This window comes from Balaenoptera ricei, chromosome 6, assembly GCF_028023285.1.
Source record: "Balaenoptera ricei isolate mBalRic1 chromosome 6, mBalRic1.hap2, whole genome shotgun sequence".
Taxonomy (NCBI): domain Eukaryota; kingdom Metazoa; phylum Chordata; class Mammalia; order Artiodactyla; family Balaenopteridae; genus Balaenoptera; species Balaenoptera ricei.
This window is the reverse complement of record NC_082644.1, coordinates 98,894,001-98,908,881: the sequence shown is the minus strand read 5'-3', so window position 1 is coordinate 98,908,881 and position 14,881 is coordinate 98,894,001. Positions and strand designations below refer to the sequence as shown.

Here is a 14,881-nt window from a genome sequence, read left to right as displayed (position 1 = left end):
TGTATAGAGCTATGAATATCTTTTTACTGAAGATAAACCCCCCTTCCATGTATTTTATGTACATACCCTTGAATGGGTTGTGGATGAGCAGAAGAGAAGGGCCAAGATTGATTAGGTTAGAAGAGGGGAAGGAAGGTCAAGCCAATTAATAATTTTGAAAAGGCTTGAAACTCAGCTGTTTGCCTAAAGCGATGGGGGCAAGGGAGGAAGGGGTAAAAAAACCCATTATAAAAGACACAGTATGAGTTAATTAGAAGTGAGTAGGGGGCCTAAACTGAGGTTGATCTGAGTTGGAGAGAAACTTGCGGCTGTGTTTTCTTGAAGCAGTTCTTAGGAGCGGGTGGTTGGATGGAGGTGAGCTAAAAGTGTACCTGGGAAGCGGAGACAGGGAGTGCTCACTTCTCAGTCAGGAGCGCTGATTAAGGCCTGACAAGAAGTGAAAGGTCATGTGACCGGGCAGGGCGCCCTCTCTATAACTTTACTATCATAGTTCACAGCTGGTTTGGTTTTGTGAGCCCAAGAAGGGCTGCTTGTCGTAGAAAAAGAGTCTTCATGCTTTCTAAACAACCTGTAAATTGGAGCCTGCTGCTGCCGAGAGGTATGGCTGGGGGAGGTAGAAAGGTGAATTTAAGGAAATCTACATTTTGGAGAGCTGACAAGTCATGCATTTAAGATCCAGCTTTTGAGCATCTACCATGTACTGGTAGGCGCTTTCACGTGTGTTATTTCATTCTCACAACAGTCATGTGAAGTAGGAGGGAGGAATTTCACAGGTGAGATTTAGAGATTGATCTGTTCATTCTGTCAGTGAATGATACTCAACAGGCCTATCAGCAGTTGAAGGCCCTTTGTCATCAAAACCTTCAACGAAGATTTTTAAAAACTTTCCCCCAGTACATTGTGTTTATTTATTTATTTATTTATAGTATAAATTGATTTTAGTTTTCAGGAGAAAAATAGAAGAATATCAGGATCGGACTAACCACACATATTCCCCCAAAGGCCCCTAGATTCTAGTCATCTAGAAACTTTAGTCATCTCTCTTATCCTTGTATCTATTATTTCCAAGTCCTATCCCGTTTTCCTTTGTAATGTCTTTAATACTTGTGTTTTCCTTTGTTACCAGTTTATCCTTCCAGTTCAGTTCCTATTCGCCTCACTTTGGGGTTCCTTCAGCCTCCTAGCTCTTTTCTGCTAATTCTCCATCCTGCTTGCAAGTGAAAGAGTAACCATCCATGATGTGAGCAATTTTTTAAAACAGTTTCAAATATATTAGAATATTGATTAGTGATTTCTAAACACTTAAAAAAAATCATCTGTTGCACCAAACTCACATATAACTCAGTCCTTAGGGTCCTTGGCATCTTTCCTTGGTGTAGAGCTGTCAAGATAAATCTGAAAATCTAGCTTTCCTTCTCCACCATTTTTCCTTGCTGAGAGTGTTTTGGGTCTTCCTCTCTCCTTTAGTTCAGACTTGTTAGAACGTTTGAAGACATTTACAGTTTTTGCGGTAGTAATAGATTTGTTTTCTCCATGGTCTCTGATCACATTGTTTCCATTTTACTTCATAAAGAAGCATGAAGTGGAAGGAACAGTGGCTGAAAGATAAGAGTGTAAATTCTAAACTGAGCTCTATTAGTAGCTTGCTTTGTGACCTTGGACAGACCAGGGCCCATCTCTGGGCTACTCACCTCTAGTTGTGTGAAGTGTGGGATTAGCTTGGATGATTTCTAAGGTTCCTGGATATTCAGTTTTACAGATCCCCAGAGTTTGGTAGTACTGCCAGCAAGGCTCTTGGGAAATGCACATTAGCCAGCCGGCCAGGCCTACTCCTGGTGTGTTTTACTTGCCTGGCAACAGTAAGGAGGAAAGTTTCTGGTACTTAGGTTCTTTCTCAGTTAAAGACTGATTATAAAAGAGTCTTGACTCTTAAGTTGCCACACCATGAAGAGAACAAAGTTTTCAAATTAGAATAAAGGAGAATGAAGTTTTAAAGGAGAATGAAGTACCTGAAGCAGTAGCTGATTAGGGCTGTGGCTCCGTAAGTGGGGAAGAAATCAGTAGTTTTATTCTCTCTGTAAAAGACTTAGGAAACTGTTCTGCAAAATCATGCAATAGAAGCAAGCCAAGTTGCTTTTCCAGTTAATACCCAGATGACCATAAATAAAACAAAGACACAGTCTACAGGGCAAAGTCTACTTATGTTTTATGCATTTAATATCTTATTTAATCAGAAAAGTATATGTGGTTAATAAGTCAAATGAAAGGAAAATGTGATTGTTTATTAGTTAGCTTTGCTTGTAGTGCTAAATAAATGTTGCCGGTTTTTATGGACAGTCTTTAGTATCAGCACACATTGGTGCTTTAAAATGAGTATTGAATGTATATTTTGAAAAGGACACATTGCTCTGAAGAACATAGTTTGGGAAAGTATGCCTTCTTCTGTTTAAACTGTGGCTCATTGATTTATTCCTGGAAGAAAATTCATACTTGAACAGGTTTTCTCAGAGGCTAATCATCTCTCTCAGAGAGAGACAGAAATAAAAAGCTCTCATAAAGGCACACTTATAGGAATCCATACTGGAAATTATGTATGAAATTTGAATGTACAAATCCTTATTTTCAGTAAGTTAAAGAATATTTAGCGATTTAAAATATTGACTCAAGTAAAACATGCTTGTTATATATATAAAAAAATTTAAGCAGCATGTAAGTTTATATGGTAAAAGTGAATTGTCTCTTTTCTCTTCCCACTGTATAGATGTTACTGTTGTTAACTGTTTGGTGAATAGCCTTCTAAGTTTATTTCTACACCTATGTGAAAGTATAAAGTATAGGGGTTTTGTTTTTTAAAACAAAAGTTTTATATATATATATATATATATATATATATGAAATTCTCTTTCTTTTATCATTGCTCTTTCATTATCATTGTATTGTAGATATCTTTCCTTGATAGTACTTTCAGATATACTTCTTTCTTTTTAATAGTAGCGTAGTCTAAAGTTTTTTTTTTCTGGATGCCTTTTAGAAAGTGTTCCTACCAAATTATTTTAGCACTGAATTTGTATTACTATCTGATAAACATTTTTAAACATTGGTAACTGTAAAATCATAATGGTTTAATAGAAACTTTAAAGTGTTTTTATAAATGGCCATACTTTTTCAACTAATAATATTCTGTGAATTTTTTCTGAGGAAACTCTTGAAAATACTGAAAAAAAAGTCAAAAGTTTTTTTTTTTTTTTTTTTAAGTAAAAGACATTTACTATTTATAAAGATAATACTACTCTTAGAAGAAAATTCAATACTTGAAGAAAAGTGTAAAGATGCAACTTACCCCCTGAAATCCAACCATTCAGGGACAATATTTTTTAACATTTTGGTGAGTATATTTTCACCATTATAAATTTGCATATGCATAAATTTACAGTGTGTCATTGAATAAAGTTATTTATCACACTTTTGAAAGTCTGAATAATTATTTCATTTTTGGAGATACCATAATTTAAACAGTCTCCTATAAAATGACATTTAATTTGTTATATTTAATTTGTTTGTTTAATATTTTAAACTGCCACAGTGAATATTTTTATATCTGCACAGTGTGTAGTTCTTCTGTAAACCAAATTTGTAGAAGTGGAATTGGGGAGTATACTTAATAAGTTGTTATTTTAAACTGAAATGAGGTTACCTGTGAATTTCAGGTTTACTGGGTGAAAACACATACCTCTCTTTAGACAATGAGTTTCTTTGAAAAAATCTGAAGTATGCAGTCTCTCATTTTTTTCCTCTCTTTGCAAGTGATACTCATTCCTTATGAATACAGATAAGAAACAAAAACTTCTTGGAGGTTGGTTGAAAAGTATCATAGGCTTAAAATCTGAAAGTATATCCTTCTGTGATCCTCTAGTTCAGCTTCTCACTGAGGGCACACTCTCCTACTTTGTCATCCCTGACTTCCAGTCAGCTTTTGCTCAGACTTCTAGTGATGGTAGCTCATTCCCTTTTTAGACGTCTACAGTTTATTAGAAAAATTTATTATATAAAGCTGAAATATGTTGCTTCCTAATTTCCACCTATTATTTCTGCCCTCAGAACCACAGAAAATTAAGTCTGTTGCCTCTCTCAGATGACATTTCCCCAGCTATTTGGAGATAGCTATCAAATCTTACTTCCTTCCCTTTTCTAAGCTGAACAGTTTTTTCCCCCAGCTGTATCTCTATCTCCTATGTTGTGATTTCCATTTCCTTTCCCAGTCTGAATTTTACTGCCGATGTGGTTTGATAGTGTAAGTCACTGAAACAATCACTTTGCCTGATGTATTGTACTTTTATTAATAGGCATTCATACCAGTTACGTTTCTGACCAGCTATCCTCTTCCCATTCTTTACTCGTATAGATGAGTTTTGAACCTAAAAGCAGAACTTTGCATTTCTCTCTATTAAATTTAATCTTATTTGATTAGCCCATTGTTCTAATTTCAGGATATCTTTTTGAATCATTTATATTGACTATTCCCAATTTTGTGTAATCTACAAGTTCGGCTAATATGCCTTCTATTCTTTCATCTAAATTACTGACTACATGTTTAATAAGGCAGGGCTGATTACCCCCTGTGTAGCATACTGCTGAAGACCATCCACTTGCTGAGGATCAATTTTTTTTTAAATTTCAGCAATTTGTAGTCATCAAAATCAACTGTTTTTATTTTCCCTTGTGAATACTGGAGCAGCTTTTCCTCTTTGTTTTTCTGGCACTACCCTTTATTCTCCTTATTGTTAAGAAAGCAGATTCTGGAGCCAGGTTCCTGGGTTCTAAATCCTGACTCTGTCACTTCTTTTTTTTTGCTTTTTAAAAAAATAGTAATTTATTTATTTCTTTATTTATGTTTTATTTTTTGGTTGCATCGGGTATTAGCTGCAGCACGCGGGACCTTCGTTGTGGCATGTGGGATCTTTCGTTGTGGTGCACGGGCTTTTCTCTAGTTGTGGCGTGCGGGTTTTCTCTCTCTAGTTGAGGTACGCGGGCTTAGTTGCCCTGCAGCATGTGGGATCTTAGTTCCCCGATCAGGGATTGAACCCATGTCCCCTGGAGGCAGGAGGACAGGGTTCTAGAGAGAGACTTCTGGATGATTTCTCTTCCATCTTTAAGATACTGATTGGGTGGTATCCTTTCAAAGCTTTTTCGCCTTGGCTGTCTCTCTACCTGGATTTTCCTCCCGTCTCGCTGCCTGTCCAAGGCTAAGTCTTCTGCCCCAAAGGCCTTGAACCCATCTTTCCCGACTCTGTCACTTTTTAGCTGTGTGACCTTGTGCAAGTCACTTCTCTTAAGTATCAGTTTCTTTCATCTCTAAAATGGGAGTGATAATGGTACTTTTTTCCTGGGGTTATGAGGATTAAATGAGTTCATGTATTTAAAGTATTAGAACAAGGCAGAGTGTTACATAAGTGTACTGTTATTACACTCAGATTTTGTTCTGAGCTCTACAGTCATAATCTCAAATTCTCTAAATTCCCAGGGTTAAATTTGTGTGGTCCTACAAGCTTGAACTTTTTGGAAGCAGCTGTAGTCTCACTTCCCATGTGCTCATATATCTGGGGCTTAAGATCTCTTTAATATTTCATCTTATTAGTTGCTTGAAGAAAAATATTTTAATATCCTTTTCATTATAAAAGAACTAGTGCTCATTAAAGGCAATTTGGAAAATATAGAGAAAAGGAAAAGGGAAAAACAAAATCTTATCACCTAAATACAACTGTTTAGTACATTTCCTCCCCCTCCTCCACCATACATTTGATATACTCATGTCACATGTGTTTTTTTAATTTTGCTTTTTCCTTAATAATATCTTAGGAATATTTTAAGTTATATAGTCTTTGTTTAAAAAAGCCTGTTTTAATGATTGCATAACATTTTACTGAGTGACTCATCCAGAGTTAACCACTTCCCAGTTATTGAACTTTTAGGTTATCGACTTTTCAGTGTTCTAAATTAGTCTATGATGAGCTTCTTTATTTTTAACCCTTTTTCAGAATTTATCATTATTTAGTAAGGTCCCAAAGCTGAATTCTCAGGTCTGAAGCTATAAACATTTTTAAGACCCGAAGAGTATTTTGAAGATATGATCAAAATAAAGTAGGAGGTAGTTTTTTTCTGGCTTTTGTAGTAACTATATCAGTTCCTTTTTCTTCATTCTCTGAATTACAGCATAAAGTCCTTTTTTTGTTTTAATTTGCCTATTTTTTTTCAAGATTCAGGTTGTTTTAATAAATTCTTGGTGCTCACATTTGTTCTGGGTTATGTATTCTTTCCACCTTTTGTGTATGTTCTATTAAAATATGAGGTTATTAGAGAGTTTCTGTGTAGGATGCTTTGTGATTACTAGAGTCATTTAGTTTTACTGTAGGGAAAACTGAGGAGGGGGACCCTGGCTGGTTCTTCTGTTCTCAAGTCTCGCTGTTTCTTCCTCTGGTAATATTTTTTTCAGCTACACTTCTTCAACTGAGTATAACTCTGGGCTAGGTTCTCACCATCTGTTACCGAGATTATTTCAGCAGGGTCACACTTCAGCTGGCTGCCTTCTTTTTAGCTTTTAAAAAATTCTTTTCATAGTAACACCGGCTTGCGGGATCTTAGTTCCCCGACCAGGGATGGAACCTGGGCCCCTGGCAGTGGAAGCACGGAGTCCTAACCACTGTACCACCAGGGAATTTGCTCTTGTTTTTTCTTTTCTTTTGTAAATATTAATCTACAGAGAAAACTTTAAGAATTTCACAAGGTGAAGAGCTTAATTTAAATCCATGGCTTAAAAATTGAATATTTTATCGTAAGTATCTTTATGCATATAATAGTTTTTGAACTTTAACATATCTTAAATTATATTTATGTATTTTTTGTTGAAGATATTTAAATAATATCACTGCATGGGATTTCAAACCTGTTTATTTCCAAACTTGATTTATCTAAGCAGAGGAGGAAAACCTATGCACACTCCTTTTAGCACCACCAACCGTCATCTGTGTTGTATCCACAGCTCTCATGCTATGTAGATGCTTGCGAGTTTTATATAATTGTATGTTTATTGCATGTGTATATATTTTACAACTGTGTCTATGTTTCATTTATTTAAGATCTGGACCTTGGTAGTTGGCTACGTGTTGACTGTTTCATTCAAGTGGAATGCAAGCACTGAACGCTACTTGAGAGCAGTTTCAATTCCTGTCTGGATTATATTGCTTTTTCATTTAGGTGGGTCCCTTTTTCTAAGAAAGTCTAGCTTAAGGTCAGCGGAGGCTGACCGTGTGAATCAAAGTGAATTTTTTGAAGTTTTATGTGTTGCATTTAAAATTCTTTAAAATAATCCTTCAAAATATTCTGCCTTAATCTTTCATTAATCTTGAATGAAAATATTGTACTTTAAAATGTCTACTTTTAATTATATGGAATGTTCATTTTCAAAAAGGTCTTTTAAAAATAAATATATCTTAAAAAGTAGAGCACACTTGGACTATCATGGCTGTTTCTGAGTGTCTTACTTAGGGAGGATATAGCTAAGCAGTCAAGGATGATAAGAGGTGCTCAAAATCATGTGAGAGAAACTGTTAAGGGAACCAGATATGTTTACTCTCCATAAGAGAAGGGCACTGGGGCTGCAGGGGTGGGGAGGAGGTAGAGGTGAGGAAGATACCAAATATGGAAGCCCGTTTCAGGTTTTTGAAGGATTGTGAAAGAGTGGTTTAAACAGATCTCTGTAGCCATTTGGGAGAGATGTCAGAGCAACGAGCAGCTTCAGAGAGACAAGTCTCTGTTCAACATAAGGATGATCAGTGTCAGAGCTGCTCAGAGTAATGAGTTCCCCATTATTTGAGACTCTTCACTGTTAGCTAAGTGGCTGCCAGGATGTTGCAGAGTGATTTTTCAGGGACTCATTTACCTGCAAGTCTTAACTATATGGAAACATCAAGTTCTAATTTAAAAACAAAATTCAGTGACCTAGAGCAGTAGGTAGCCTATTAGTAGTAGTTTTTAGAGCTACTTATTGTTAAAAATAAAATAAAAACCAGAGTTGGTTGAAAGTATGTCTTTGCTTAGAGTCTGATATGGAACAGAGCATTACTCTTTAGCTCTGCTGACTTGGAATGCTAAAGGAGTTTCTCAGCAAGATCCCCTAATGTCTGATGGGACTCATTTCAAATTTGGGGAAGGTAGAGGAGGGAGGCAGGCAGGTATGTTCGTAAGGCTGTAGACCAACTCAGGGAAATGCAAAGGCTTTTGATCCTTGGCCACTTGTTAGCATTTTTGCTGTGTACACTGAGGATACATTAAAGCTTTTTGCCGTGCTCTTGTGGGCCATTCCACCCTTTCTTGAGAGGTAGAGTTCACACCCAGTGGGATTTCCAGGAAATCAAGTCAGGCACCAGGACTTAAAGTTCTATGCCTGATGCAGGTCATTTGGGGGTTAAACAGGGGGTTTGATGGTCTTAAACACTGGATGTGCTTTAGAATGGACTTGATTCTCCAGGTGATACAAGCCTCTTAAAGGTAAGCTGGCACATACACAATCCTTTAGACCAGGGCCTCTGAGAGCAGGGCTTGACTTCCTGAGAGGAGCCCTGAATTGAGGTTTCAGTTGCCTTTTAAAAATTTTTTTCCCTGTGAAACAATTTTGTTATTAACATATTTGCCAAATTGTTCTGTCAGTCTACTAACCTGAGTCTTTTAAAGACAAGTGCTAGATTTTTATTTCACTAAAAATGTTAATTCTTAATAATTTGCAGCATCCTTGGCTGGCTCATGGAGAATTCCAGTATTCCTGGTTATTGTTTTCCTGATGTCTGTGGGCACCCTCTATGAAAAACAGAATGGAAAAGAGTCTTCTGGTAAGAAATATGGCATTCTATTAATATTACTCTTAAGAAGTATTTGGGAGAATAGCTTTATTTAAAAAACATACTATGATAAACTGCTTTAAATTGGTGGTATTTTCTGAACAGAAAATAAATTGCTTTAAAATATTTTAGATGGTTAGACCATTTCCACCCCCCTTTTTTTGCATTTTTAATTGAGGTTTAATTCATATAATATAAAATTAATCATTAACCATTTTAAAGTGGCATTTAGTACATTCACAGTGTTGTGCAACCATTACTTCCATCTAGTTCCAAGACATCTTCATCACCCTAAAGGAAAGCGCTGTGCCCATTAAGCAGCTACATAAAGTTAGGTTATTTATTTGAGATCTTTCTTTTTTCTTAATGAAAGTATTTATTGCTATAAACTGCCCTCTTAGAAGTGCTTTTGCGTCCCATAGGTTTTGATATGTTGTGTTTCCATTTTCTTTGGATCAGATACTGTTTGATTTCTCTTTTGATTTCTTCTTTGATACATTGGTTAATCAGAAGTATTTTGTTTAATTTCCACGTGTTGTGTCCCACCTAACAAACCATTGCCAAATCCAAAGTCATGAATATTTACCCCTGTAGATCTTGTATCCTGCAACTTTGCTGAATTTGTTTAATAGCTTTAATAGTTTCTGTGGCTTCTTTAGGATTTTGCATATATAAGATCATGTCTCTGCAAATGGAGATAGTTTTACTTCTTCCTTTCTAATCTAGATGCCTTTTATTTCTTATCTTGCCTGATTGCTCTGGCTGAAACTTCCACTACAATGTTGAATAAAGATTAGTTTTCTTTAAAAGATTATTTTTAAAGATTATTTTAAAGATTCTTCTTTAAAAGATTATTATTATTATTATTATTTTTAATTTATTTATTTTATTTTATTTATGGCTGTGTTAGGGTTTTCGTTTCTGTGCGAGGGCTTTCTCTAGTTGCGGCAAGTGGGGGCCACTCTTCATCACGGTGTGCTGGCCTCTCACTATCGCGGCCTCTCTTGTTGCGGAGCACAGGCTCCAGATGCACAGGCTCAGTAATTGTGGCTTACAGGCCTAGTTGTGCCGCGGCATGTGGGATCCTCCCAGACCAGGACTCGAACCCGTGTCCCCTGCATTGGCAGGCAGATTCTCAACCACTGCGCCACCAGGGAAGCCCTAAAAGATTATTTTAACCTTTTAAAATAATCTTTTTTTTAAAGACTGTTTTTGAGGTACCCTGGTTGCACGTGGCCTTTATCCAGAGCGCTTTGTTAAAGATACAGGTTTCTAATGAGTTGTACGGGGGTTGTGGCAGGGTGGGGTGCAGGGGCAGATATAGTCACCGTTCTGAGATCATCAGATTGGACTTCTGGTTAGCCAGCCATGTGGGAATGGCTGTGAGCGGAGAGGTAGGTTTGAACAGCACACAGTTTCCACAGTAATTGACATTTGTCCCTTGCTTCTTTCTGATAGTTACACATAAACTACAAGAGCAAGTTACTAATTGCAGCAGATTTTTTAGAGGAAAAAAAAGTTCTCAAATACCAGTGTGTTACAGTTAAGTTAGAAAATAGAGAGAAACAAAAAGAAGAAAAGAAAAATCACTAAAAATCCCACTGTTCACAGATTATACCAAAATGTTAACTAATGACTATTATGCCTTTGGACTTTTTAAGACACAAGAAAACTGGATCATAGTGAAATTGTTTTGTAAACTGAATTTTAAACTTAATTATGTCACGAACACCTTTCTATGTCCGTGAATATACTTCTGCAGTGTTATTTTTCACATCTCCTTTTCATGCTAATCACAAGGCTGTTTGTGGCACTTCTGTGTATGTGTATAGCTACGTTACAGAAGTTTTTTTAAATTAAATTGCTGTTTATTATTTTATTTGGTAGATGAGTAGTGTCTGACAATTGTAAGACATCTTTTGTTCATAAATATTTGTTTAGAATTTTATAATAACTATCTGAAACAAAGAAACTTTAATTACTTATCTCTCTGACAGTGGAAAATACGAAAGATTTTATTTTATATTTTGCTGTCTAAGTTTTCTTTGCTCAGCCTCTCTTTCTGGTCACAATCTGTTAGACTCTGTGGTTATATATCAAACCAGTAGAAGTAAACTTCCTGTTTTGGCAACTACTGTAGAAAGCTTGGTGGTTTTCACTTGTTCCTCTGATTAGCTTTGTCTCTTTTTTTTCCCCTTTCCCCTAATAGTAGTGGTTCAGACAGCTCTGCTTATCCTTCACCCCTCACCCCAGGACAGTTTTCTCCTTTTTTTTTTCTTCTGGCATTTCTCTCTCTCTTTTTTTTTTTTTTTCAATTGAGGTATATTTGACATGTATCATTATATTAGTTTCAGGTGTACAACATAATGGTTCCATGTTTGTATATATCACCACAATAAGTCTAGTTAACATCTGTCACCTTACATAGCTACCAAAAAACTTTCTTCTTGTGATGAGAACCCTTAAGACCTACTCTCTTAGCAACTTTCAAGTCTACAATAAAGTGTTATTAACAATAGCCACCACGCTGCACATTACATCCCTGGGACTTGTTTATTTTATAACCGGAAGTTTGTGCCTTTGCCTCCCTTCACTCACTTATCCCACCCCCACCACCAGTTCTGGCAGCCCCCTGTCTGTTCTCTGTATCTTTGAGCTGCTGTTTGTTCTAAGATTCCACATATAAGTGAGATCATACAGTATTTGTCTTTCTCTGACCCTTTTTACTTAGCGTAATACCCTTGAGGTCCACCATGTTGCTGCAAGTGACAAGACTTCATTCTTTTTTATGGCTGAATAATATTCCTGTGTGTGCGCATGCACACGCATGTGTGTATGTGTGTATATATATGTATGTGTGTGTATGTATACACACACACACACACACACACACACACACACCACATTTTCTTTATTCATCAGTTAGTGGACCCTTAGGGTATTTCTGTATCTTGGCTATTGTAAGTAATGCTACAGTGAACATGGGGGTACATATGTCTTTTCGAGTTAGTGTTCTTTTTTTCTTCAGATATATATCCTAAAGTGGAATTGGCTGGATCATATGGTAGTTCTATTTTTAATATTTTGAGGACAGTTTTGTCCTTTTGACTGCTTTTGTCCAGGGCTAAGTAAGTACTTTACTGCAAGTATATCAATAAAGTAGGTCTAAACCAGGGGTTTCAGATGGATTTTCTCTTGGGTATAAATTCTTGTTTGATGGCAGCCTAGGGAGCCGTGAGGGCAGGAGTTCTAAGACCAAGTATTGAGCTTGGGAAAAAAGAAGACTGTGTTTGATTATTATCCCCCATAAGCCCAGGATAGTGGTGTGTTGGCATGCAAGCCAGATTTCTGGTATTTGTATTCCAGACTATTATAAGAAAGGAAGTCATAGAGACAGAATAAATGTTGAGAGCAGATTTGGAAATGTTGGTTTTCCTTGTTTTGTTTACTCCTATTCCAGCCTACTTCAGAATAGGTTATTCTTGATTTAGAATCTTTTTATGGACTTCTAGTGTAGATAATCCTCATCCTAAAATAAATTTGTTTAACCATTTTTTTTTCTAAATTTCTGAATATTTTTTTCCTGTTGCCCCTAGTACCTTGTTTATTTTAGGCATCAGAACTCGAGCCATATTGGGACAACCTTTCCCTTTTTTATAGTCAATTCCCTCCTGTAGATGTCACTGTAATATAGTTAGGCACGGGAATGCTTGAGCGTACTGCCATGGCAGTGTGTGCATTTATTCCTTCCTTGTCACCTCCACTGTCCCATTGTAGGACTGCTCTTGTATCCTAGTCACTTGTGTAGGCATCTTTCTCTATGTCTTCTGAGCTTTGAATCTTTTGCTGTTTTACAATCTGTGGTTTGCTGGATTCACAGAATTAATCCTTTGGATGTCATCATACTTCAAAGCATGAATTTGTTTAGTTCCTAGATCCAGAAAACTCTTCCTGTGGATCATTGCTGTGTTAGTTTCAGTGGTTCTTTCTGAACCCAGGGACCTTACGCAGTGGTTTTTTCTTAGACCTTAGGAACTCTTACTTGGTATTTCCTGGAACCTCAAGTTAATGTAGGGAAAAATGTTAAGTGTCTACCGTGCTTTTAAGCGTACTATCTTTTTTAATCCACAAATAAAACATTCCCCCCACAACCTTGTAAAATAGATTTCTCCGTTTTGCAGATGAAGACATTTAATAACAGGTTAACTGACTTGCCCACAATCCCACGGGTGACTGGTGGAGCTAAAATTTAAGCCTACGTCCTTGACTCTAACCTACACCTGGTGTTCTTTCCTTTCACCAGGCTCTTTGACAAGCATCAGCCATCCTGAAAAAGTATTGACTGCTGATCTGTCTTTTTTTTTTTTTTTTTAATAAATTTATTTTATTAATTGTTTCTAGCTGTGCTGGGTCGTTGTTGCTGCACGCGGGCTTTTTCTAGTTGCCGCGAGCAGGGGTTACTCTTTGTTGCGGTACGCGGGCTTCTCACTGCGGTGGCTTCTCTTGTTGCGGAGCACGGACTCTAGGCACACAGGCTTCAGTAGCTGTGGCGCATGGGCTCAGTAGTTGTGGCGCGTGGGCTCTAGAGCGCAGACGCAGTAGTTGTGGCTCACGGGCTTAACTGCTCCGCGGCATGTGGGATCTTCCCGGACCAGGGATCGAACCCGTGTCCCCTGCCCTGGCAGGCGGATTCTTAACCCCTGAGCCACCAGGGAAGCCCCGTGGATCCGTCTTGCACTCAGTTGTAGTTGTCAGCTCCTTCAGTCTTCATGTTGGCCCCAGTGGCTTACCACAAGCACAGCACCCAGCTTCTCTGCCTCCTGGGCCCCAGAAGTCTTACTTGGCAGAAACCTGGAATCCAGCTTTGGTGTGTTCCCTGGGCCTGTGAGAAAGGAGGAGCATAAGCATTGTTGTTCTCCCCTATGCGTGAGGCCTTGTAGGACTCTTAAAACATGCTATCTCATTTAATTTTCATAGTATACCAGTGAGATTAGTATTATACTTGTTTTACAGATGAAGGAACTTAGGCTCAGAGAGCCATTTACTATGAGTATGAGAAGTGCTTCTTCAAAAGCTAGGCAAACAAGTGTCAGATGTATCTTTAATAGCCAGGACCCCCAGGATGAGAAGTACAGGCAATTACACCTGGGCCTGATCCTCTTAACATTGGTAATTGTTTATGAGTGACCAGAAATATCTTGGTGAGGAAGGCTTCATTTTGTCTTAATTGTTTGGGATAGCATGTGATACGAATGAACAAGTTTGGTCCAGTTAAGCCAAATTGGAGGAAGAAAAAGTGCAAAGTAAATTTCTTACTGCTTATCTGTCATTCCCCAATTCTGCCACTGTCAGTTAAGTAGACCTAGAGAAACTCCTAGTGGTCCATATCCAAACCCCTGTTACTGACCAGTAGTACAGTGAAGTGATACTAGAAGCTGTTGAGGAGGAGATGTATTTTCCACATTAGTAATGGAAACAGAAGCCTTCTTCAAAGGGAACTTTTCATGCTGGGGAGATTTTACTTGATATAAAGGGCCTCCTTCCAATAAGCATCTTTGGGTGTGTTCCTGGTAACTTCAACTGTCCCTGTGAAAGAGAACAAAGTAGATCAAGTGTCTCCTTATTTAGACTGGCTTCAAAATATGTTTCCCTCTGTTATTAAAAAAAAAATTATTCTGCCCATTGTCGATTTAGCCATATCAACAGATATTATCTGAACATGTGATCTATTTCTTACACCAGAGTATGAGTTTCTGTCCCCTGGTGCTAGGCTGCTAATGTCAGTGGTCTGCTTATTTGGACTTGTGTGGATTCCTGCTGTTTGGCCCTCCAGTTAATACTGGCCCTTTCCCTGGGTAGATTGACTCTGGAAACCTTGGATGCTCTTTCCTTTCTTTGTTTATAGTTCTTGGGTCCCAAGATTATGTTCCCTTGTCTATGTGCCTATTTTTAGCTGGGGCTTTTTTCCCAGTACCGTGAGTCTGCCTAGA

General features: G+C 37.5%; 1 protein-coding gene across 2 annotated transcripts in view; it reads left to right on the top strand.

The window, feature by feature from the left end:
* TMEM245 (transmembrane protein 245) overlaps positions 1-14,881 on the top strand; it is a 102,414-nt gene that overhangs the window by 2,657 nt on the left and 84,876 nt on the right. For both annotated transcript variants that reach the window (XM_059925257.1, XM_059925256.1), the window contains exons 2-3: positions 7,134-7,251; positions 8,781-8,882. In XM_059925257.1, coding sequence (XP_059781240.1) covers positions 7,134-7,251; positions 8,781-8,882 — 220 coding nt within the window. The remainder of the gene's footprint in view (positions 1-7,133; positions 7,252-8,780; positions 8,883-14,881) is intronic.